Raw genomic sequence first — 27,332 nt, 5'->3', positions numbered from 1 at the left:
TCACAAACCCGCCATAACTCACACTACCAGTGTAGAGACATCCTGAAAAAGCTTTCTTGTATTCCAGTCTAGGGCCAGAATATTTCAAAGATATAGAATCTACAAAGGTAATACAGTTCATCAGAAACATAACTTTTACGAAATGGGATGAAAGTTCAGAGTATCTGTCACTAGACTGTGTTATCAGCCATGGGGTGGATGTTAGTGACTATTCCTCCATGCATATCTGCAATTGCTTTCTAATGCTCTAGTATCCACTGGAAGACAGTCTTCTCAAATTCTTAGAGTGCTGTACCCACCTTTTCTCTGGACGAATTCCTCAGATCTCCTCTTAGAGTGCTCAAGTCTTCCATGCTCCCACCATGACCAACCGTGCTCTCTGCCCGCAGCTCTTTTACCCGGCCCTGTAGTTGTCGAAGCATCTTGAGGGCCCCAAAGTCATGCTGTCCATGGACGGAGACTGCATTTAGTGATGGCGAAGAGGCAGATCTTAGGTGGGAACTGTTGCTTCTTTCCTGCTTTAGGAATAGGAGTGTGGAGTGTCAATTATAGGTTTCTGCATTTATAGTCATTATTACATTTGTAGCGACTGGGACAGCACCTTCTCACTAGTGAATGTTGGAGATTTAACTCTGACAGAGTAATATGAAGTCAAAAGTCAAATAGGGTCACCCATTAACAGTACGAAACACTATTTACCATTCAGAACATCAATGTTGATTCTCACCATGTGGTCAGTACCACTCCTCTGGATGATTACTCATCATACAAACCGTACTCACCTCTCGTTTAGCCCAATGTTGCTGTAAATTAAATCTAAGAGTTGGATTTAAAATCTGAAATGCAGAACTCCGTCCGTCAAGGTGGCAGTGGACATTACCTTCGGCAGACATTTAGAGATGACCCCCGGCCAAGGGTCATCTTTGTACTTTGAAAGGAACCTATGTCTCGTTGGTTCCTTTCAAGGAATAAGACATTTGGTCGGTCCTGCCATTTGTTTTGATGGCCGTTCACCAGACTTTAAAACTTTTTTTGTTTTTCAGAACCAAACTCCCAAAGCGAGTGTATGTTTCAGGAGAACAAAATAAAAATGACCCTCATACCCTGGGAGTTTCACCCATGGTGTGGGGGGTGCATTGTTCTTTTTTTTCAGAGCATCAAAACCAAGTTTTTCCTGGCCATCCCATATAGGAAAATAAAAGACATTACACCACTCACCCTACATAGGACAGGTGGTGAAATGTCCTTCCTGTGACAGCCCCTACTTTGTCAGGCTGTTTGAGAAAGTTTTACGTTGGCAGGGCCTATGGGATCTACGTGTACAGACAACTTAGGGTGTGTCTGTCTCTTAATGAGGGAAGCAGAATGAGGGAACTCATTACATTAGCGAAAGAATACCCTGTCCCCCAAACTCCAAATCCATCCATTCTTTCACTCCTCCACTCTTACAAACTGTGTCCAAGGCTCATTTTTAGTTTGTCAATACCTCTCAACCACACAACCCAAATTCCAAATCTGTACTACAACTGTAGCTCTATCATTGTTGGCCCTTTCAGCTTCTTGCCTTACTTCGATATGTTGCTTACTCTAGAAAATCTTCCACTGGGGACAAAGAATCTGAAAAGGCTAAAAACATGTTAGCAGTAATACCATTGTCTACTAAAAAATGATACTCTATACTTTTCTTCTGAAGAGTATAACCAGTGCAACAAACAGTATAAACCTGAAATTGAAAGAAAGAAGCAGGAAATACTATAAGGCAGAACTAAGAAAGTGGTCTTAATGGGAATGTTAAATATGAACCCTGGTATGCAGGAAATGGTTTTGTTTATTTTGTTCAGTTCATGCATGCTGAGCATCCACTTTCCTGGATTGGTATCATTATTTTTCTCGTTTGGAAGATTCTTCATGTCATCTAATTCTGTTATGTCAACACCATAAACACAGTTTTTCTTGACTACTTAGAAGAATTAACACCAGGGAACAATCCAATAGCCATGTGTCAAGAGGTAGTTTGGCAGTTCGGGCTGGACTGTTCCCATGAGGCACAGGGTCAGACTGATTTGCATATGACCATGTCTGAACTGGGGAGGCAGAGTGGGCTAAAGAACGGTGATGGATTAAACCCAGATCTGTTAACTGGGTGTGAGTGTTTGATTGGTTCAGATGCTCCGTCCATCACCACCCCCTTTTGTACCAATGTGTCAAGAGGCGGCAGGGGGGTGGGTCTCAGACACTACTGCTGAAAACCAATTAGGCTGATGGTTTAGTTGATCCAGCAAAAACAATATTCACAAAATTCAAAATAAATGCTAAATATATGCTTCAATGTCTATGCAGTTCCTTTTGACTCCATGGATTAGTCTTCATTGTGGCGCAAGTGATGGTATATAGGAATAGACCCTGGTTTGTTAACATTATTAGAAGCAATGCCTTTTGATACATGAACTCAGGGAAAGTATCATCAGGATGGATCATTTTCTAGGTGGATTTTAACACAAACAAGATCAGCAACACCTGCTGAATCAACATATAGAACGTGTACCTAAAGCAGTTACTCTTTGAGGAACAGATCTCTTCATACTTCAAGGGAACAATAATAATATTAGTGTTTACAACCAGTATGGTGGTCAGATCTCAAATCTGGTCTGCAGAAGCTGCTGACAGTATTGACCACTGCTTACAGGATTGGAAGCTTACTCATTAGAAACTGGAGATATTGTACTATAGATATTAAACCATGATCGTTTAAATCCTTTCATTAAATGGAAAAAATAGAGCCAAAAGAATGTGCAACATATTTAGGTCCTTTTCAAAACTCCGATATACCAACTCAAAATGTTCTGCTACATGGTCCAATAGCCTGTCAAGTGTATCAATAGTCTCTCAAGTGCATCAATATTATACTAACGTGATTTGACATTGCTGGGTTTACCTCTAGTCTCTGAAATTGTCCCCTGCATAAACAGTATTGTGAATGAGGATTAGATTAGTAGGGACATTAAATGTGGCAATCATGAGTGCTGTTCACTTGGTTCCAGCCTTCTCTGGCTGCACCAGGATGAGAGAGCATGAATGTCATTGATCGTGAACCGTCTCCATAGGCAGAAACATGGAGGCCTGTTGTGCTGCCGTTTCAGGAGGCCGAGCTAACAACTCCTGGCAGGTTAGTGCGCCTTAGTTCTAGCTGGCTAAAAGGGAGAAAGAAACCTATGGTGGGCATTGCACCTTCTGTAACACGCCATCGGCTCACATTGTCCAATGAAAAAAAAACGGGCCACTCACAGGGACATCTCCAAAGCATGCTCACAGTGAGCTGGACTGCACAAGAGGCATACTGACTAGAGTACGCCTCTCCACCACCCCTTCTCATTAGAACATAAATGAGTTGTAACAATGCTAAAAACATTTGCTTTTTTAGGTCGAGCCTAAGGGCAGCGTGCATTCGCTGCTCGCTTGGTGAGGCATGATGTATTAGGTTATGCACTGGGAGCCCCGCCCACTCTCCGCCCATATTTCCCATTGGCTTGTATCATTGTCCTTCAAAAAAGCAGGCTTATGATTCGTACATAGGCATGTTAGTCCTGCCTTGGTACAGCCTTGTCTGCATTTGTTACCGCTGATGACGACTGGACCTTTTACATGGCTCGTTACACGGTCTCCATTATTTAGTGGTGAGCGCTATTTTCGCTAATGGTCTTTCCTTATTCCAGCACGGTCCACTTTCACTTTAGAGGTTACGCTGCTTTATTTAATTAATTTGCAGTGTGGTCCGCATCGGTTTAGTGTAGCACATGCAAACAAGCATTTGCAATGCAACAGGTCTCGAATTTATGTGAGTTTGATCTATTGGCATTGTAAATAAGAATGTCTTTCATTTATGTTTTGGTTTTTGAAATATAAATAAAACCCATAGTCATTTACAATATGAATAGCTTAAACTCGCGTAAATACAAGACCTATTGCTGGTGCCAAGGCTATGAAAATATCAATGTGCAAAGGAAATAAAAGCCTTCAGTATTCCTCGACACAAACATTACAGACTCAGCAAAAATGTATGTAATCTTGATGGCAGGATTGTGGACAGACAAAAAGCAGCCATTTGCAATATTCAGATAATTAAGCAACATGTAGTTGCAAATTTGCAGCTTTGCTGGGCCTCTTTCAATTTTAGACATTTTGTTAAAGGATTTCAGGTAGGTAGAGTTCATCAGATGGCCGTATTTGCCTCAGCAGTATGCGAGGTCTTCCACTCTGACAGCTAAAAGTGACCTTTAAAAACATGCATATTCTCTCCAACCCCTGGCAGTTTGGATGGTTGCCCAATATCTGGTCACCTAGGTATGGAAAAGACAGTATCTGTTACTATTCGCGGCATACTTGCAAAGTCTATAAGTTATACTGCGGAGATTTTTGCAAAGGTTATTGATTTGCTGCATTTGCCACATAGTCCATCATCTGCTACATAATCTTCAGATTTTAACAAAAAAAAGATTTCGAGCTCAAACGGTTCAAAAGTTACTAAAAATGCAGCAGCACATGTTGCCGTGCAGTGGAAGGTCTTTTGCAAAGGTTGACTGGCTACCTTGTTATTGCTTATTGCTATATTTGGGTATAAACTGGTACTAATGAGGTGCACCCAATGTCCAGACATGTTAACAAATGCAAAAAGTACAAAATAATGAAGTAATACTGTTATAAATTGTGCAGAATTATGCCACATAATTTGCTTTTTCTTGCCGCATAATTACCTCATTCCTCTTGCATAATTTGGCCCCTACCGCATAATTAATTCCTTTGGCCCTGTTTATAACTCTAATATCAACAGCTGCTCCGAAGTCCAATTAAATACATACACTGATATAGCCACTGAACAGGCCTGAAGTATTTAAAAATGGGACAGTCTATTTAAAGGTTTTATATTATAAAACTTCATGTTTCGTTCTGTTTTTCATTTTTAACTTGGTAGGCTTTGTCAAATACTTAGACCAGAACTGTGTTGTAGCAATATGGTCTTTTACCTTATGCTGTTTGCTTGACACAGAACAAAGCTAGTAACCTTAAATTGATCAAACAAAGAGCGAATACTGGAATCAGTCACAATCAAGTGACGGCAAACGTAGAAACAAGTAAACTAATAGCAGACTACCCTTTTTAAAAACAATCAAAATGACCCCTGTCTACTAACACTACTAAATTTCTTTGCAGTTTTTGATAAAGTAATTTGCCAAACACTGATCTACAGCCTGGAAATACTCTTGGGCTTCTCCGGCACAATCCACCAATGGTTAATCTCTTAACCAGACAACTGCCATGCACTTATACAGGTGGGAAGATCAAGATCCAAGAAACTCCCTACCTCCTGTGGCATATCCCAGGGATTTATCCTCTTCCCCATCATCTTCAATGTCTCCATGGAACCCTTTCGGCCCATATTCAACTACATGCCGATGGCACACGTTTGCCTCATAATTCCCCCAGCCTTTGACATCCAGAATCTGAAGATCTGCCTTAATGTAATTCAATCAGTAATGCAAATCTCAATCTTAGTTCCATTAAACTGATGCGGTTGTTTCGCACATATTGGGCAGCACAAATGGCTAAACTGTTGCTGTGCATCTCGGATTTCTGCTTGGAAGGTAGTAAAGCTGGGAAACTTATTTGTATATGTTGTGTAAATTAATTAGGTTTGAGACGTTCTGGAAAGAGGTTTTAGTCTGAATTTCCCTGTCAATAGGAAAAGCTACACAATATCCAACATCTATTGCAAATGTGACTTGTGTACCTAACATTTTGAACTTAAATTTAGGCTTAAATCAATGGTTTGGGTTTAATTCAGCCCTGTTGATGTGAAGAAGCAGATCCTAAAGTTTTGGAAATAGAGTAAAATTAAAATGGTTTAAGACTGCTTAGTAGATTGCAAGCTACTGTCCAAACGTGAAAGAATGTAGGCTCAGAGAAGGAAAATCTTAGGGAAATAGGATGATCAGTGGTGTGTGTTTATGAGCTGAATGGGTATTAATCGAGAAGTCTCTTTCTCCATCTTCTTTGTATATCTGATTGCAACTTACTGTTTTCTGGATAAAATGTCCGTGCACTGTTTTACATTTTGTAGTAGCACAGTGTCTGTTACTTGACTTGATCTGTTTTACAACGAACAGCTATTATTTATCTCAGTAACATGATTTAGAAATGCGTCTGTTTCCAATACATGTAAGCACATTTTAACGAATTGTTTATACATAAAAAAAAGTGTTTCAACCAAATTTAGGAACAGATGTCACACTTCCTTCTAAAAACTCAACTCTATAATGTCAAAATTCCACCGGCTCACTAACAGCACCAAACAATCACAGAATCATGGTTAGCCATCCAAAATGAATGTAGATGACTTTACTTACTAGATCAGAGCAGTGCTAAAATAGATTCACCCTTGACACTGACTAGTTCATCAAAGGACACATCATCAACAAACGTAAGACAGTCTGGTACTAACTCTCCATCTGGAAAATGAATACAAACTCCAACCTGCTCAATACAGTGTTCAAAATGACAGTGCAAGCCATAGTCCTCTCTCTCCTGGATGTAGGCAATTCTCTGTCCACTGCCTTCCTGACTCAACTCTGGCCTCTCTGGAAGGTGTACGGCGTGCTGCAGCCACTTCTCACACAAGTCCTGTAGACATTCGACCACATCATCCCAACATTTAAAGAACTACATTGGCTCCTTCTCCCAGCCTGTGTCATCTTCGAAACAGGCCAAACAATCTACAGAAACCTACACTGCATATCCAGCAGAGGAATTAATCACCTCAGGTGGACAGTGTCAAACCAAGAACCAAAAGATTGCAAACTGCAAATAAAGAAAAGCAATAAGGAAAATACCAGAATGTAGACCTCCTCCAGCTACCCATCGACATGAAATAAACATCCCCATCATAATCAGAATGGCTCCAACTCTTCTGCAACTCAGAGAATAAACGAAGACTTTTTGTCGCAGAGAGCACTACCCGAGCACACAATAAGAACCTACTTATCACCACACTCATCGGTCATATCCCAGGGACCATTGGTAAGCAATCCATTGCTATTGTTCGCACTTTACAAATGCTATTATGTATATAACACCATGTAATATTGTTCCACATGTTTAACTCCTTTTGGAAAAAATTAAACCCAAACTTATGGCTTGCAAACCCCAAAAGCAGCAGTCTAAGGTATGATAAACATTCTTCCCTTTTTCCATTACTGAATTGCAACTGCATTTTGAGCACCTGCAACAAGATGTTATTGCATGATGAGCTCTTCCTTTACCATCGAAATTCTTTGCATGTCAGAATCCAGCTTTTCTGGGCTTTTGTAGGTGTTGCTTGATTTGTTCCTCGAGAAGCGCCTGCAAATGAAAAAACATTAAGTCACATACAATCTCTTTGAACAGTCCAAAGTACTTAGCACTGACAGGAGAACTCCAGCAGAATAGGCATCCTTCCAGGAGACTGTGCGAAGGCACGACCCCACTTGGGATGATAGAGGCACAGTTCTGCTGAATCTTTAGGATGCTGAAAATGTAATAGGAAAAAAGACGTAATACCCCACTACATTTTATGGTGTGGGACATTACGATGCCTCGACTTTGGGTATGAAAGATTCTCCAGATCCTCTTCCAGGTCTCCAACTTACTTTGAACAGAAATCTCCATCCAGACCCACTCCAAGAACACAAACTACAGCCATTACAGAGATACAATATCAATCTTTCCAAACACAATATTGAAATCCCAGTGGTCTTCTTAAAGGAAGAAGGTAGGACAGACACCAGAAACCAGAACTACCGGAGGTACATTTAAATATTAGCAATTATGGTCCCAGATGTGTTAGTCCCCTGGGTCAGGAGGGGTCCAGCTCCAGTGGTCCAGGTTGTTTAAGTGAGTACCCATGAGTGGAGACTCTACAAAGGATAGACTTTACATCACTGCAGGGTGATGTTGCATCAGAGAAAGAATGATTCCACATGAGTTTGTCCTGTAGGTCTCACTCTTAAGGCTGCCTGGAGCTAGAGCGGGACAGCTTCTGTTTTTACCAAGATACGCACTAATGGAGGCCAAAGACAGACATGAATGGCGCCATCACTGTTAATACTCTACATCTTCTACACTACACATGTCCATTCACAACATATTAAGAGCCTAACACCTACAGGGTTTAGTACCAAGGTAGTTAGTGAACAGAGACCCCAAACTGTAAAAATCAGCTACAATTCTTATAGAAGCATCCTTCAACATGGAGCCATCTACTCATCTCTCACTGCAATGCTATCGTTGGAAGAGGGAACAGTAGAAATTGATGTAGTGTAATTAATGGGATAGGTCTGTTAAGCTGTCCCTGGCATTATGCAAGAACACAGTACGTCCCAAGTGCATGATGGGTGACTTGATGTATATACATCTTTTAGCTCCACTTGACCAACAAGGACTGTTCTAGTTAAATGTGTTTTGAACGGTACAACCTAAATAGCAGTTTTTAATCAAAACACTGAACAGGTCTTAAGATGTAATCATCATATTAAGGCTCAGGATAGCATATGGCTGATTTGAAACAACACTTGCCAAGTATTCTAGCAACGTGGACCAATGCAGGTTGATACCTGGCTGTGGTACCACCATGAACCTGCGTCGCCTTAGGCATGTGTTACATGAGGTTGAGGGACGTAATGAAGTGGCTGCGGTGTCTTTACACATAGCTAATGCATTTGATACGGTGCGGTTGCCCTATCTCATGCAGGTGCTGGAGACCATGGGGTTTGGACCCCAATTTTGCTTCTGGGTGCGCCTTATGTATACTAAGTTTACAGCTTGTGTTTGGGATGGTCGGTGGTGCTTTGTACTGTGGAAGTTGGAGAGGGGCACGCAGCAGGGGTGCCCATTATCCCCCTCCTCTTTGCTCTTGCCATGGAGCCGCTCTCAGTTCAGATCCGCAGCATATGTCCAAATGGGGGGATTGCTGTGGGGGGGTGGGTCATGCATTTGGTTTCCTTATAGGCAGATGATACTCTTTTCTCTCAACTCTTGTTTGGCTTTGCCTATCCTATTGTCATATCCTATGGCTTTTGGGGACATATCAGGCCACCATCTTAATGATAGAAAGTCACGTGTGTTCCTGTTGCATTCCCTGGTTACTTCTGGAAGGAGGGAGTTGTCTGTGGTGCCTTTTTGGTAGGAAGAGTCCTTTCGCTACCTGGGGATGGTTGTCGCCCACAACCACAGAAGCTCAACCACTGTAACATTGAGAGGGTGCTTTAAGGTTTACACAAGCTGGTTCGCTTCTGGACGTCCCCGCCGCTGTCCCTTATGGACCAAGTGTCAGTCGCGAAGATACTGGTTTTGCCCTGGTGCCTCCATGTTCTTCAGCACTCCTTTGATATGTTGTCTCGCGCTGTTTTTTCTGCCGGCTCAATTCATTCCTTTCGGCTTTGATTTAGGTGGGGGGCATAACAGGGAGGCTTCGGTCCATATGGTGTTACCGCTGGGGGAGGGTGGCTTGGTGGTGCCTGATCTGGAGCAGTATTATCTGCTGGCTCAGATACAACACGCAGCACACTGGATGGTTGAGAACACCACTTGGGAGAAGAGTATGCTGGGGAATTTCGGGGGTCGGTCGACACTACCGAAGCTCTTGATGGCTTAGGGCAGAGATGTGGACTATGGGACATATGTATCAACCTCCGTGTTTGCGATTTTCAAATATTGATTTTTTAGAAATCGCTATTTTAGAATTGCAAAACGAGATGTATTTAAAAATTCACAAGTTTTTTGCGAATTCTTAATATTCCTTAATTGCTATTAGCAAATTGCGAAATCGCAATTAAGGAATACCTTCCCATTCATTTCTATGGGCCAGGAGGCCCATAGGAATGATTGGGAAGTAATTCTCAATTTGCGATTCGCAATTTGAGAATTGCAAATTGAGAATAATTTCAAGGGTGCAAGGGTGTCATAAGGACACCCTGATGCACCCCTGAAATGAACATGTGTGCGCATATGGTGCACATACATGCCCCAAGGGTGTGGTGCGGCGAGAGAGACTGGGAGAAAGGGTGGGCGGGCTGATACTATCATGGGCTTGTACTGATGTATGCTGGACTTTTTTCCTTTGGCATGTTTCATTGATATTACTGTGGAGCGTAACCCGGTACTGTGGATTGCTGTGAGTAATTTGGTACCTGTTGGTGCTGTTTTGTTGTTATATTGAAATGAATACAGAATTTCTTTTAAAAAAAAGTATTCTAGCAACATCTTACTGAGTGATACAAGTAGTGACACCCAGCACCATGGCAGTGTGTAAAATATGGTTTGGAGGGTAACAGTTCGGAGTGGGCCATTTCAGATAAAGAAACTGTAGAATCAAGAGTATCCACTAGGAGAAAATAGCTGCACATGCATACCATTACCAATGTTGGTTCTAAGGTGTACTGTGTTCCTGTTGGAGATACTTTCTTTTTTAAACTTCCTTCCATAGACTAGGGCTCCCAAAAACTTTTTGAAAGTTGGCACAGAACTTGGGGATGACACTTATGTAACAGGTTGAAAAGCTGTTGAGCAAAGCCATCCAGTAGTTACAACATTATGTGGAAAAACTCTGGTCCCAAACGAGACTAGAACTGTCCAGCCAGGGAGGTTACCAACCAAGTCGGTGTTCAGCAGAGTAGATGGTTAGGCTATAAAGAACTCTGCAGAGAGAGCATAGCATCTCACAGGCCATGCTGATAATAGAGATGTTTAACCTACTAGTGGTATCTCCAGAGTGTATTTGAAGAGAGGCCAAGATAATTATTTGCATCTCTCAAGGACAACTTATTTCAGATGTCCACTTCAGCTTCCATCTTATGTATTTCACATCTGGCTGGGATCCAAATAATACAAGGTAAGAAAAAGGGAAGCCGAGATTTGTTGGTGGGCATTGAGTCCTAGAGCGTTGAGGCAAAGCCACGAAAATGCCTCATACAGACAACATGAAAGCAAATGTTCTTTCCCACCCTATCCATCTTGCGGTTTCCTTTGCTTTGAAAAGAACATGCAAATGTTATGCTTGGGTATTTGCTTAACAGAAGCTACTATGAAATAATGGAGTAGAGGAATTCCTTGAAGGAATGGAGAATCTTGATCAGATGGGTAGAATTTTTTTCCAGATGTGGCATTGCGGCCTTTGAGATGTAAGTAACTGTAAATATCTCCATGACCAGGTCGAGTAGCTCTGAAGCAAGCAGCATCAGTAGTTTCAAAGGTGTTGTCATCTGGAGAGTTGAAAAAAAATGATGGAATACCTTGATTGAGGCACCTGAAAAAGTCTACTGAACTTCATAGCTTCCTTCTTCAAAATCTCATTAAAGGTCAGTATGTCATCAACAGGCGATATCCTAACTTGGGATGTAGAAGATGATTTAGGACTGTAGCTAAGGTCAGAAGTATCACATTCAGGAACCGGTTTGTCTTGAGTTCTCAGCAGCATCCACAATCTCCATCTTCTTAACCACCTTGATGTGTGTCCCCCTCTTATCTCAGATTCATCTCTGAGAGGAGTGTGAGAAAGGCATTTCCTTGCTGGAGATACTAGAGGAGGTACTGGAGGATCAACATGTAGAACCTGAGGACGTCTTTCTTCAGACTGGTCTCTAATCTACTTTCAGCTGGACTCTGAGGTAGAGGAGTCACTTGGTATATCCGTCTGGCATCCTGATACTTTAGCTGCCTTAGATTTCTTTGAGTACACCTGGATAAGTGGCTGGAATTAATAATAAAAAGGGTATAAAGGATCTTTGACTAAATGTCAAACATATTGTGGTGCATGCCTCAACATTTGCAGCATTGATATAGAAGGCCTTGACCTCGAAATCATTAATGGCATGCATGAGCTCCTCAATAATAGATGTACTTGACATCACTCTCCTCAACATTATACTCCTCAATCACAACATTGGCAATGAGTACAACAACACCATTCTTGATTTTGGATTGCTCAACATCAAGTGCTTCAATACCTTTCTTGACAGCAACGCCAGATGCCTCAAGGTTGTGCGCCAGAACAACATATATGAGTACCAGTTGTTATGAGGTTTATTTATTTTTCTCAGCTTCATATGAGATGGTTGCATATGTGCAGTTGGCCGCGAATACTGAAGTTGGTTGCATTGCTCTCTTTTTCTTACATTTTGCAGACCTTCTGGGTTTTTGACATATTCTGGGTAAAAATACAACCTTGTCCATTGTGGCTGTCTGGTAGACACTAGGAACAGAGACACTTTTCGTACTTTTATGTACTACAACAAGGTCCCTTTACAAAAAGTGAAGGAATTTCTGACAGTAGGAAAAAACTAGATGTCTGGAAAAAACTTCAAAACAAAATAGCTGCTAACTGTGACCAGAAAGTGAATCCCAAAAGGAAACGGGTGTAGAGACAGGTCCAGGGACCCTCAAGAGTGGACGGCTGAGAAATTAACTGACTTTCAACTTCTTGAGCTGTGCATAGTGGACTAACCGGTCCTCCTGCAGCCTTAAAGGTACAGTGCATTTTTAGTTTCTAAGATTGCTGGTGGTTAAGACAAACATACTGTAAGTCTAAATTCTGATTTGGAAACACAAATGGATATTTGAGAAACATGATCAAAATTTAGCATGTTGAACAGACTAGAGCCATGAACACATGTTACAATGACGTTGTAAGCACTGCCTGTTCAACTCTCAGACTGGTTACCAAGAAGCCACAGAATGCGAGTATATTTACTACTAGAAATAGAACAAGATGTGTGAAAAAACTGAGTTTTAAAACTACTATTTCAAACATATCTGTTTCACTAAAAAAGTATAACCTCCGAGGGAGGTACTGAATGTTCAGTACTTACAAGAACCTGAAAGCCTTAGCTTTGATACATTCTTTAATTCTTCAACAAGGACTTTGTCTGTAAAATGTGCTCTACATAGTTCACTCATGCTTATACACCTTAGTAGTCTGTGTTCTTTTCAGTAGTCTGATTTTTACAGTTTGATTGATTCCTATTATGGTAAGTAACCTAGTCAGGGTACTGAGTGCTAGGTACTGCACAGGTACTGAGCGTGCGCGCATCCGGAGTTACCTCTCCTTAATTAATTCAGCTTTGCATCTGTAGAAAGACAAACAACCATTTCACTGCACCAGCCATCATCCACAGCGGGAAAAGAAAAACACAATGAGGTTATTCTATGGTATTTTGAAAACTTTGGATATACCTGAACCATAATATTTTTCAAATGGTTCTTTTTTTTATTTATAAATACAGCATCTGGTTTGAAGGCCAGTACTACTGTCCACAGTCTATCATTCACCTTGACAGATATGTACTAATTCAGATCCTCTATCAACCTTGCACTAGCTTTCATCAACCCAAGTTACTTAAAGTTATTTTCTTCTCCTGTATCTATCACTGCCTTCATTTGTATCATTCAAACAAGTATTGCTATTTTAGGATATTTAAGGCTTACAGTATTAGGAAATGTTAAAGTGTTACTGCGCTAAATTAGACTCTGATGCAATACATCAACAGTTGATGGTCTGCCTATCATTGGTGGGATTCCATGGATAATACAAGCTAATAATACAACATGGTGCCACTGTACACCAAATCAGGAGTTAAACCCTCGTCTGGTGGGCGGTGTTGCTGTGGTCTGTCTGCGGCGTTCTGTAAGGATCATAGAAGAGCCTATAATGCAGACCGCCGAAGTCAGACAACCGACTGCACCTTCCTGCATGGTGTGGCATACATGGAAGTGGAGGGGCAAATAAAGGGGGCACATGTAGCCTCCCCGCATGCAACTCCCGGCCCAAATCCGGCAGGGGTCCCTTGCCTTTCTGCTACCCTTGTCGTAGCAAAAATGTAACTAGTAACATGGTCGGCAGTGCAAACCGCGGCGCCACCAGCATATTACAGCTGGTTGCAGACCACTGGCCTAGAGGGATCTTTGATCCCGGAGGTGTCAAGAGTTTGACGGCCACAGTCGGAATACTGCTGGCAGTCCTGCAGTGTGGTAGTGGTCAGACCGCCACCATGGTCTGGGTGGTCCTATGGACCACCAAACTCGTAATCAGGCCCTTAGTTCGGTAATACTGAGGTTGCAGTATTAGGCATGTCATCCAAAAACAGTTCGCAAAACTGCTTAACCTGTATTAGTAATTATCATGTATATATGTATGTCTATTGTATTTCCAGGCAGCAGAGAGCAATGCAGTGTCAAAGGCAAGTATAAGGTTAACTAGCGATTGGAAAATTAGCTGGGTTCTGGAATGTAAATCCATTATGATGTAGTGTTCTGTAAATAGGCAGGCCTTCAACCAGCTCCTAAATTAGAGCAGTGATGGGGATGGTCCGGATGTATATGGAAACAAATATTTCTGCCTTAATCATGCTTTTAGTGTGTATGTCCTTGTGTCCCTACAGAACTAGTAAAGAGAAACAGGGTTGCTATGAATCTGACTGATGAGGTAAATGTAAAAATATCTGTACATGAATCAACAGAGTGTGCTAGGATTCTAGGAGTTATGACTGAGAATTTATGTGACAATATCTTAAAACAAAGGGTATGTCACTAGCAAAGAGTTTGGGAATAGCTTTATCATACTCTAAAATAACCTACATTGGTAGAAAAGGGGCTTGTGGCGAATATAAAATGTGTCTCCCCTTTCCAATTAGATCCCTGCAGGGTGTTTAGGGAATGGTCTTACTTCTCCAGCTCATCATTAAGCTCTTCCTCAAACTTCCTCGCCAGCTTGCATGCCGTTTCGTCCTTCCATCTAGCCATGCTCCTCTGGATGGCTCTCAGTTCGTTATCTTTCTCCCGCAGCTGCTGCCGGATGGTCTGACTATCTCCGCTCCCGGATTCCCTCAGCTGGTTGCGCTGCAGGTTTGTAATCTCCTCAATATGTTCCTGAAGAAGAGTTAAAAATAAAGAGGTTTTAATTCGACCATATTATCCAATGTTAAATCCACTTAGGTTTTTTCAACAAGCCTCTAACCACAGAGCAAAAGATCCATGAGGAACAACATTATTCCCAACCTTGGCAATATTTTGCCCAATCTATGTAAAGTACTGGACCCTATTAGAAAAAGCCCCAAATAAAGAACAACTTGTGCATTCCTTAAGACAAGATATCCAAACAATGCCACCATCAGGGTAATGTTCAGAGTTTTGAGGTAGCCCCAAAGCATCATATTATGATTCAACGTAAAAAACATTTTTTTTAACAATTATATTTTGCATTTTCAAGAAAAAAAGAAATGAACATGACACACAGTACAGTTCCACTGGGAGCTGGAAACATTACTCAAGGAAAATGGGAGACTCAGCCCATATACACATGTTTATAGAGAGAAAGTCAATTGGAGCACGGCCCCACACAGGTAGGGAAGTTCATAAGAAGAAACTCATCATGTCTACTCGAACAATCCCAAAAGGAGGAGTTGGGGCGAAGGAGAAGGAAAGGGAGAAAAGGGGAGCAAAGCAACATCCATCAAGATGCTTAGTAAAGTAGAAATGACGTTCCTATAGATCCTTCCTCAGGGTCAGAGGAGGACATGATGTGGATGTCGGATGCATGTAGTGTTTTGGATACTGTCATATGGAGCCCTCCTGCCCGTTGCCAGTGCTTGATATAGGTAGTAAAGGGGCACCATATGACATCAAATTTAGCCACTCGGTCGCACATGATGGCAGTCACTTTTTCCATGGCATAGAGGGACCAAAGCTTCCTCTGCCACATGTTTAAAGAAGGAGGTATGGTTGTTTCCACATTTGAGGCCCACTCAGCATTGACGCCAGGAGTAAGTGGGAGAATAAGCGACATAGGGGGTTGTCGTGGGAAAGATTCTATCTGACCCCAGGTCACCCGAGAGAATCCTAAGTGGCTCCAGCAGTGGTTGAAAGTTTGTGATGGCCTGGACTGTGTGCTGGATCTTTACCCGAAATGTCTTGCTCAATAGGCATGACCATCATGTGTGTAAGAATGGGCCGCGCTCCCCACACCCCTTCTTCCAACACAAATTTCAACATCTTGGCAAGTCTAATTGGTGTAAAAAAAACAGCAGGTCAATATTTTATATGCATTCTCCTTATAACGGATGCATAGCGATGATTTAGATGCTCTTTCCCATATCTCAATAGCCAGTTCTCTTTCCCATTGCAATACATAGGCATGTTTTCTGGGGGAAGTCAGCACAGGAGGTGTTGGTAGAGCCATGATATGCCTTTAAAACGAACATTGTTAAGATAGAGGGACTTTATGGGTGTGTCATCACGCTGGAGAGATAAGCGCACAGGGGGCTGCCTGCCCAAAGGAGAGCATTACTCAGACTGTAGCTAACACGTACAGTTAGGGTGAATTTGGCAACTGGGTCACCTCACGGCTGCGAGCCTCCATCGTCGTAGAAGTCGCCAAAGATGGGAATCGACCCTGAAGCCAGTGGAAGGACCCAGGATTGGTCTTGCCTGGGGGAAAGTCAGGAATATGTGCCAAGGGGGTTAGTCGAAAGGGATAGGTTGGGAATCCCTGCGTTGCCATACCTTCCTTCAGTAGGCTAGAGGAAGTGATGTCAAGGGCATCAGGGTCGTGGTACCCGGCAAGAGAAGGGCAAAGCTGTGCAGCAAGGATATAAGTTACGACATTGGGGAAGCCCAGACCACCTTCTGAGACCGGACTGCTCAGAGTCGCTCTCGCTACTCTCAGTGATTGCCCACCCAACCTCCATAGAAAGTCAAGCATTTTTGCATGGATATGTTTGCGGAGCGAGGGAGGAAGCTGAAGGGTCTGGAGGACATATAAAAGCGGGGGTATGAAGTTAATTTTTAAACTATTAAGTCAACCTGCCCATGAAATCTCCAGCTTCCCCCAACGATAAAGATCCTTGAAGAGGGAAGTGAGGAACAAGGGTATGTTGTGTTGCAGGAGTATATATCCTTCGTCTGGGGCGGCAGATGAATCCCCAGGTAGGTAATGGCTGATGTCGCCCATTGAAAGTCGCTCCTCCTAATGGGGTCATATAGGCTGTTTTGAGGATCTGCCTCACCCATACATCTTGACTTGGAAATGCTGATTTTAAAGCCTGATACCTGAGAGAAGGCTTCCAGCTCCTCCATCAGTTCAGGGATTGTAGTGTCAGGGTCCGTTATAAAAAAGAGGATATAATTGGCGAATAGAGTCAGCTTATGCTCTATGCCCCTCTACCACCACTCCACTAATAGCTTGATTCGTCTGTATCTTGGTTACCAACGGTTTCATCATAAGGGTACATTTTAATGAGGGACAAGGTGAGTAATTAAGTAAGTAAGTAATTTTATTTAGCATAGTTACTTAAAACCATTGCAGTACAAAACAGATTAAAAGAAGAAAATTTTAAAACTACATGTTTGGTAAAATCGGTATATCACAGTCACATTTCCTTGGTTCAATTGTACACAGGATATCTTCCTGAGCGATTAGTTTTTAAAAAGTTTAATTCCGTTTTGTGTTATAAAAGTTTTTTTTTTGCTTTCCCGGTATCCTCATGTTCTCATGAAGTCAGCAATGACAGTGGATGGTGCAATGTTTAGTCAGCTATATCGAAACCCTTAAAGATTAGTTTTTTGGCATCTTATTTTCCACTGCCTTCATAAATTTTACAAAACTGCAGTTCAGCTGAGGATCATGGGATGAGAAGCAAGCGAGAACTGCATTCCTTTGTGTACGTATCTCTCGTTGATTAAAGTGGTGTTTCAACAAGTATTTCCGTTCGTCCAGCAGTTTCTTGCAGGAGCAAATCAAGTGCAGCATGTCCTTTTGCGCAGAGCCGCATAACCGACAAAGGGAGTCAGCTTTGGTTTCCAGCGTGGCAAGTTTTGAATGCAGGGTAGCAAGCCTAATCTATACTTTAAGAAGCACATTTTGACGGATTTGGCGTAACCCACACCAAAGTAACTCTGTGGTGCTTTCGTTGAATAAGAGTTCAGGGTCATCCAGCCGTGCGTTCTTTTTGAAAGGGCTGCCTTATCTTGGACCAACGATAGTTGTTTGATCCATTTCTTGACCAATTTTTTGAGTGTTGTATGGTTTACTGGGGTGTCCCAGAGCTGCTTCAATCACGTGTTTGCCAGGCTGCCCGTGAGGAACTTGGCAGTTGGTGAGGACGAATGTTGCGTTAGCTCTGTCCACAGATGCTCGTTTAATGTTCCTTGTTTGGATTTCCTCACTTTGTCCCAGGCTGAAATGTAGGCTCCCTGTCTTGCCAGGAGCTGTTGTTCAATGCTGAATTCTAGCCTGATTTGTGCTGGTGAGGTTCGCTTGGGCAGGCTGAAGATGATTCTGTAAGCAGCTGAAATTGTGTTATCGAGGATCTTGGCGTCCCTTCCTCTAAGTGCCTCGCTCCCGTAGGTGATTGTTGGGAGGAGTTTAGCGCGGATTACTTGCGCCAGAGGCAGAAGAGAGGGACCAGAAAGTTTGGTGTTTAATGTTTTCAGTGAAATTGCAAAAGATAGCCCTTTTCCTCGTATGCTTGTTCTCTGGGTGGTGAACTGCCCGCTGTTATCGATCTTCACTCCTAAATATTTGTATATTGGGGTGTCTCCAATTCTTGTCTTATTCCAGAACAATAATGTTAATTTTCTCTTATTTTTACTGATGGTCATCGTCTGGGTTTTCTCCAGATTTATTGTCAGCTCATTTTCATTTGAATAGCTGTGGGTAGCGTTCAGGAGATGTTGGAGCCCTACCTTTGAGTGGCTTATTAAGACAATATCGTCTGCATATAGCAGACAAGGTAATTGGAGTCCTCCTAACTTAGGAGCGTGGGAGTTGCAGCTGTTTAGAATCGGAACAAGGTCTCCTAAAAACAGGTTGAATAACGTGGGGGCCAGGACACAGCCCTGTTTCAGGCCCTTGTTAGTCTGTATGCGCCTGGACAGAGCTGATCCATCCCCCACCTTTATCTGTACCCAGGTCTCTGTATGAAGGTTGATCAGCAGATCCAACAGAGGTCTCGATATCCCCCCAACCGTTCAGTTTAGACCATAAAATGTTTCGGTTTATGTGATCAAAGGCAGCCTTACAGTCTATGTGAGGGACAAGTGGCATCCCTGGCATGAGCCCTATGAGAGCCTGATTGGTAGTGAAAAGGAACTATTAATTTTGAGTTTGGCAGTGGGTTTTTTGAAAACTGGCAAGGATAAAGGCTTTCATCTTGGGCCCTAAATGGATCTTGTCAAGGATCTTAGGGAGATAGTTCCAATCTACCCTATCAAACGACTTCTCAGCATCGAGGGAGAGAAGAACCATAGGTTGTTGCTGCCTTCAGCCACTTCCACTGTCAGCCATGTGTTGTCATTTGTGTGCTGGTTGCAAATTAAGCCAGATTGAGTCGGAGAGATCATGGATGGCCAGACCTGGTGTAGGCAGGCAACCAGGATAGAAGTGAATAGCTTCACGGTGCAATTTAGCAGAGCTATGGGTCTATGTGAAGGGCATTGTGAAGCGGGTTTGCCCAGCTTAAGAAGGAGGGTGATATGAGATTACAGCATAGTATTGTGACCTCTTTGGGGGTCAAAAAAGAATTGAACACCTGCACCAGGGCCTCTATCAGAAGAGAAGCATAGGCTTTGTAGAAAGGGGCAGTGTAGTTGTCGTGGCGGGTGCTTTGATTGGAGGGAGATTACATATCGCTATACGGACCTCTTCTGGGGGGAATATTGTCTTCCAGGAGGTGCAACTCCTCAGACCTATCCGGGGGAGTATAGGTGCTCAGGTAGACATCCTGACGCTGGGTTCAATGTAACAGTTTGAAATAAAACAAGTATTCGTCGAGAAAAGTGTGAAATCCATAGTCATGTTTACAGTTTACCGCTCCAGATCTAATATTAAAATGTATTACGTTATTACATAAATTATTAATGTATTAATATAAAAAAGTGCATGCAACAGTTAACACCAGTGTCATGATATTCCTAGCTCCTAGGATATTCTGATGGCTCAGCAGGATCATAAAGCACTTTTTAACTTCAGTATCTTTCTTTGAGATAATTATGGTGCCTCCTGCTAATTATTTTTTTGAACCTTATTTACAGGTGCCAAACTGATTCAAAAAATCTCTCAAGCCATATGGAATCAATAGCATTAGGTGGAGAAGCAAGTTTCAGAGTAGGAGTGTAACAAAGTTCAGGTAGTTGCTTGATAAATGATCTGAATCAGAATCTATCTTATATAACAGGAAAATGCACTCCAGCAATCTCTCCGTGTGCACCGTCCCCAAGATTAAACTTACTCGCATGGGAGGTTGCTTCTTTGCATTCCTTGGCCCTAAGCTCTGGAATGCCCTGCTGGAACATCTGAAAGCCTTCCTCCTGCTGCCCTCTTTCCACAGACAACTAAAGACATGGCTATTTTGAATCCATCTGAGCTGGGAGAAACTTTATCTACTGCTAAAAGCGCCGGGAAACCCTGAGTAGTTAGCTCTTTGCACTATATAAGCATTTTTTAACAAAATAGTTACTTATCTGTAAAAATATTTCGCCATGGGTATGTCCAGACTTAGATCTCTTGCTCACTGTGCCACTGGATTCAAGCTAGCCTGGCTGGTGAGGGGTCATACCCCTAAACCGGTCCCAGAATGCTTGTTTCCAGGCCAGGGAGGACCTGCAGTTTGGGATGGACTGATCTCATGAGGAACAGGGTCAAGACAGATTTGTATATGGCTTGGTCCAGACGGGGGTGGCATAGTGAGCAAAAGAATGTTGGATTACACCCAGATCTGTGAATGGGGGTGAGTAATTGAAAAATGTCAGCAATCCGTCCATCACCTTGTTGTGTTTGCTATGAAGAACAATGTGGCCACACAGGAAAAAGACCTCTGTTTGGATGTTGCACCCTTGCATCCACCAATTGGACCAGTCAAAAAGCCACATTGCTCTAAAATACTCTCCACTAAGCAGCAAAGCTCATCTAAGGTTCTTGTAGTGGTATTAGCTCTGCAGGTTCTTTCACAGTATATCTACAAAGTACAACAGTAGTCAAAAGGCAACATACCTGGATGAGTCGTTCTTTGAGAACATCCAAAGCTGCCTCCTTCTCAAGGTGATTCTGTTCCCGTTGCTGCTTGAGTTCTCGCTCCTAGTATACCCAAAAGAAATGAATTAAGGATCAGTACATAGAAACACAGTGGTGCATTAGTTATAGGACAGAAGTATAATAAAGGCCACTTTGAAATAGAAGATGCACTTGCATTTTACTAGAGCTAAGGAACTTTCTCCCCTTGAAAGACTTAAAATACTACTATACAAAATGAAAGCAATTGATTGCACACGTGTAGAACCAGACAGTGATTGAGGAAATTCACTTTTAGAAAAGTGCACTCTGTGAACTGAATTATATATCGAAGCTTGTTATTTATATAAAACCTCTAAAAATCTGCCCAGGATATTAAAGACTTCAGCATCTGTGCCCACTTCTACCAATGGGTTGTGTAATGATTCATTCTCAATCTATGTCTTCAAAACTTCCAATAAGGGTGAAAATTGATTGCTCCCACCTGTTACTACATTTATAGTGTAAAAAAAGACATGCAGTATACATTTAGATGTGCCACCAAACAAGATGTTAGAGATAAATGTTCAACATTACAGATTTATACCAGATGACCATCAGTAATTTACTAAGTAACTGTAAACATTAATGAGTCATCCAATAGCCCCAACAGCCATTAAAGGTACTCCTTAGTAGAATAGGAAAAAAATTCATCTCATTTTAAGGTTCAATTAATCAAGTCCTGATTCACATTGAAAATGTTACATTAACTGCAGTTATCCAGCTTTGCTATGTTTCATAGATTTGCATGCTTTTGAATAATTATCCATTCTCAAGCTTGGAATCACTATTAAAGTTAATTGAGAAGATTAAAGAAATAGAGCGAATACATTAATCTATTTCGTTTATCCATCTTGTTGTATAGATCCTTTGGCTAACTTATGTGGCTGATAACCTTAAGCGCAAGGTGGTCTTCAAATTTCCAAGCACAAATGTGCCACAAAATGTCTTGTCTATTTGCGGAGGCAAATGGAGGTTGTGTGACTCTATGAAAGACACCAGTACTAAAGAACTGTAGTAACAGGAAACAGTGTGAGCACCCCTCCGCATTCCAGAGGTATCTCTCGAAGGCCCAAGTGCTCAGGAACCTGGCTCAAATTAACAGATGTTGATTCATGATCTAAGATCAAGGAAAATCTGGCGACTATACGAACACTGTACCAAAATTGTCATGTCCATGATAGAGCTATCAGGAAGTGGGAATGGTTCTCACTCGTTCTTGCTGATCACTTTAGGGATTAGGTGAAATGGTGGAGATATGTAGGCTAACATCCTGCAGCAGATCCTTGAAAAGTTTTCTATATCAAATCTGGTTGCTAGAGTCGGAGGTTAAACAGCTGGCATGTTTTACAGTCTCACTAGCTCAGCGTGAATGATATAATTTAACCATCAGCTTTAGATGTTTTGGAAATTCAACCATTTTCTCTTTCTTTGTACATCAGTTTCGAAAATATATTTTTTTCTATCTAAACTTCTTCCATTTTGGGGGAAAAAAATCCGTTTTCCAAATTTCTTTTCTGAAAGTACTCACATATACAAATCCTTCAGATGGAATAAATATCCTTCGAATGTCCAGGTTTTACAATCACATGCCATGGATGTGCACTGTAATGGCAAAGGCCGGATATCATAACAGACAGGATGCTTATATAATGTAATTAAAGGCTATTATTACGCCAGGCACTTCCACCATAATGTCAGGGGTGGCAAAAATTAGGTCAGGCGCAAAGGGTGGATTCAATAGATCGGCTGGACGAAATGAGTTATTTAGACGTGGCAGTAAAATTGCTTGTTTTATACGCATAGTCAAATAGAGTCTCAAGGATGGGTTGCCGTAGGATGGGGGGTTCATGGGTGGGTTTTAAGTCATTTTTATTGTATAAATGTTTTTAGGACAATCGTCCCAATAAACTTGTTACTGACTCACTGACTAGGTCAGTCATACACACAGTATGTTAGTGATTTCTGCTAGTAGGCACAACTAGATCAAGAACGCCCAAAATATGCCAAGGATAACAATTATTTTGCCAGGAATGGATACAGGTCGTCAAAGATGAACCGGACATGATGGGAAGCAACATAAAATCTGGGTGGTCATTGACATCAGCCACAGATTCCATGGACTAACACTGTTTATCAAGCAGCTATACAATGCCAAACACACAGACAAAGATTTGCACACGTCCATGCACACACAAATATGCATGCCAATGAGGGTTTGACCTCAGCTCTGGGTCCAGCCCTTGTTCTTCTCAGCTCCTAAGCAGAGCATGCACCCAAATCTCAGACTTTCTCTCTGGCTACTACAGGCCCACACTAAGGTGACTGCAATGCGGCTTCATCTCTGGCATCTTTCTTGGCCCGTTGTTCACACACATAGTGTGATTGATGGAGTAGAGCCTAAAACATGTCCAATCTCTTTGTGACTTTACTAGATTGAAAGTAAATATGTATGGTCTTGTTACTTGTTCGGTCAAGGGTTTGAACCCTCTGATGATGGAACAGTCTGCAGTAGGACTTGAAGGAATTTTTATAATGTCAGCCTTGTGCTTCTCCAAGCCAATTGTTATTACTGTTTCCAACTCAGCTTTCATGTGCTGCATTTCTCCGCAGACATGAGCTCCAATGAAAGTCATTCCAGAGAAAAGAACCTTCAATTTTACATATGTGAGACAGAAGCAAGAATTTTGGCAGAGACCGACCAGGACATTAGTGATGGTTCGGCTACATCAGCAGTAGCACTAGTCATTTGGTAAAATACCATCATACCCTCTTGGAGTACTTCTGAGAAGTCTGGTCTGTCCTTGTGAAAGTACTTAATTCAAAATCTTTGAAGAGTCTCCCACAGAGATCTATCGTGCCATAGAAGAAGAGCAGTGGCAGAGACTGTTTTCATAGTAGTTACCACTGTACCACAGAACATCCTGCCAACCAAATCCATCTAATTTCATCCTCAGGCGATATTGTGGAACCTGGCATTATGCTGCTGATTTGACAGCGTCAGGAAGATTATCTGCACACAGGAAGTGAGGGTCCTGCTTGGGAGGCTTGTACAACTTTGCAGACATGACTTGGCTGAAACTATAGTTAGCAATAACTCCATTGCATGTTCAAGATGCCCTAGTACCAACGCAGCAAAAGATGAGCATAGGACTGAGGATGCAGAATTGGAAAGATGACTGAAGACTAAGGTTGGACCATCAGAATTGGTATATTGTTGGCCCCTCATACCAAAACCTTATTGAAGGTGAATATACTATCAACAGGGGAAACCCTGGCTGGCAGAGAATCTATAAGAGTCAGAAAGTAGTGATGACGTGAAGAAAACACATAAGAGAAAATGCCATCGCACAGATGACCTTCTGTTTAAAAGATCTGTAGCAATATGGGGGCATGTTTTGAAGCCCAAGGTAGAGGGCGGCTTGAGCCTGCATCTCCTCTCAGGAAAACAAGTTCCCATCAGTAAATTCACACCACGTGCTCAACAATAAGGCGATTTACAAAAAGGGGGTGGTGATGAACAGAGTGTCTGAGTTAAACAGACCACTCTTACCCAGTCCAAAGATCAGGGCTTGATCCATCACCGTTATTTATCTCACTGCCCCATCCCAGCTCAGAACCTGGCTATATGCAAATCAGTCTGTCCCTGGCCCAGTGCATCATGGGAACAGGGCAGACTAAACTACCAAGCCAATTCTTCACCAGAAAGGAGACAAGCTACCGGGGACCGGTTTCTGGCATTTCAGCCTTCTTCGGCCCGGCTTGCTTGAATCCTGATGGAGCAGTGAGAAAGGGACTCATGTCTGAGTATACCCTGCCACACCTATAGTGGCCAAAAACGATTTACAAAAAGGGGGTGGTGATGAACAGAGTGTCTGAGTTAAACAGACCACTCTTACCCAGTCCAAAGATCAGGGCTTGATCCATCACCGTTATTTATCTCACTGCCCCATCCCAGCTCAGAACCTGGCTATATGCAAATCAGTCTGTCCCTGGCCCAGTGCATCATGGGAACAGGGCAGACTAAACTACCAAGCCAATTCTTCACCAGAAAGGAGACAAGCTACCGGGGACCGGTTTCTGGCATTTCAGCCTTCTTCGGCCCGGCTTGCTTGAATCCTGATGGAGCAGTGAGAAAGGGACTCATGTCTGAGTATACGCTGCCACACCTATAGTGGCCAAAAACGATTTACAAAAAGGGGGTGGTGATGAACAGAGTGTCTGAGTTAAACAGACCACTCTTACCCAGTCCAAAGATCAGGGCTTGATCCATCACCGTTATTTATCTCACTGCCCCATCCCAGCTCAGAACCTGGCTATATGCAAATCAGTCTGTCCCTGGCCCAGTGCAATAAGGCAGCAACAACGCTGAAAGAATTCCGTTTGATGCAAGGCATCATCTCAATTCATTAAAATTCAGCAACACTCGCTCTGAGATGGATACTGACCTTATGGAAGCGTCCGGGTCTCTTCTACCTCATTGTCTCGCCGAGAGGTAACCACGATCAGTCGCAGAGGTCCCGGTAATCCAGGTCTGACGCTGCAGCTGCTGACTAATATGTCGACAACACTCTATGAGTAAGGCTGCCAGTCAGTTGCCAATAAGCGTAGAATAAAGTGACTCTATTAAATACCGCCGACGTGTATCTGCCTGACCCCAACATGGCGGACGTTAGCTGTCTCTAAAGTGCAGCCGCTCACGGAGTTCCGTGCTTTATTCTATCACGGGGATCACTGCAAACTCTTTGTCACTAAATTTAGACAACACATGACACGTATAGAATGAAAGATTAGTCTCTGTATAGAGCAGCAGTCAAATTACTATGGAACTATTTAGCAAACATGAGGGCCGCTTGCAAATGCGCATCGTAAAATGGCCGCTCACGAATTCCAGATCGTTAATGGAAATGTCAAGGGAAAACATTTCAACTGACACCTGCTACAGTCAAAGTCATGTAAGAACGATCATTCACTAAGTATAAAGTACTTCAGCAAAGTATTGTAGCACACGCATAGTTTTCCACCTGGCTCCACTATCCTGGATCTATCAAACGGGCATCTGAAGCAGCCCATGCAAGCTCAGGGCGACACAAAATGGTGTCTCCCTCCCAATTAATGTGAGAGAAACAGCAGGGTAATGCGAGCGAAGGTGAGAGAAGCAGTAGAATAAGAATAAACAGCAGATAAGGTGAGAGAAGCAATAAAATAAACAGAGTAAATAGAGATGACAGAAACTAAAGGAGTAAAATAGCATACGTAATAGGAAACTATTGAGCTCCATGGTGGAGAGAACACTTTCTGAAGCCACAGAGGTCAAAGCCACTGACCCAAAGTGATCTGCTCTGCTGCTTACTCCAATGTGGAGAATACGAATTATACATCATCTATTACTCCCAAATAGCAATGATAAATAAAAGGAGGATCATAACTGTACAGCACGGATAAAAGGCCAACCAAAGAGAGCTAGAGAGAACTAAAGAATGAATGGTTCACGATACTACAGATATCTCAGCCAATAATTCCCAATACTTAAAAGCTTGCTCCATTTGCAACTAAAAATGTTCCACAACGCTACTGCTACCTCAAACCGAAGATCTTTCATTTACCACCACTGTTTATAATAATATAAAGATTGAGGAATGGATTCATCAAATCAGTCTTCATCCTTACTAGAAGAAGAAGAGTAGTAGAAGAAGAAGGTCCTACAAAGCTGCCTTCCAACAAGTCCTACAGAAAATACCATCTTTGTGAAAAAATGGCAAAGAAAGAAAGTAAAACAAGCCTAAAGAGAGTGAAAGCCGACCCGCCAAGGCCAGACTCTCCAACTGAAAATAAACAAGACATCAATTCCACCATGGAAACCATCTTTTTTTTTTTTTTTAATTTTTGGAAGACCTTTATTGATAAAAGTTACACTTGCATTCAAGCACATAGCCCGAGGGCTCAAAAACGTATTGCATATCAATAAGGCAAGTCCGTCAGGATCCAGTACAGGAGCAATGAGGTCTAATTTTCAATTAAATCTAAAGGATAAATGACATCAGGATAACAGAAGGCAACATATCGGTTCCGGTCACATGAAATCAGGAGAGAACAGTGTGCAATGCAAAACATTCCCAGCACCAAATCGCGCCGCGATCGAAAATTATCCTAAGGCGCACAATTCGGGAAGGATGGCGAGCAGCAAGCAATTAGCAAAACACAGTGC

General features: G+C 42.3%; 1 protein-coding gene across 1 annotated transcript in view; it reads right to left on the bottom strand.

The window, feature by feature from the left end:
- Window positions 1-281: 281 nt before the first annotated feature.
- The window catches only part of LOC147679750 (uncharacterized), a 427,474-nt gene continuing 400,423 nt past the window's right edge, over window positions 282-27,332 (bottom strand). The window contains exons 23-26 of the mRNA XM_086942472.1: window positions 21,068-21,151; window positions 14,747-14,949; window positions 7,314-7,392; window positions 282-515 (exon numbers count right to left, since the gene is read on the bottom strand). Of these exons, the coding sequence (XP_086798598.1) occupies window positions 282-515; window positions 7,314-7,392; window positions 14,747-14,949; window positions 21,068-21,151 (600 nt within the window). The remainder of the gene's footprint in view (window positions 516-7,313; window positions 7,393-14,746; window positions 14,950-21,067; window positions 21,152-27,332) is intronic.

The sequence above is a fragment of the Lissotriton vulgaris genome, chromosome 11 (assembly GCF_964263255.1).
Source record: "Lissotriton vulgaris chromosome 11, aLisVul1.2, whole genome shotgun sequence".
NCBI classification, from domain to species: domain Eukaryota; kingdom Metazoa; phylum Chordata; class Amphibia; order Caudata; family Salamandridae; genus Lissotriton; species Lissotriton vulgaris.
Note: the sequence above shows the minus strand (reverse complement) of the source record. Positions and strands in the feature narration are given on the sequence as shown.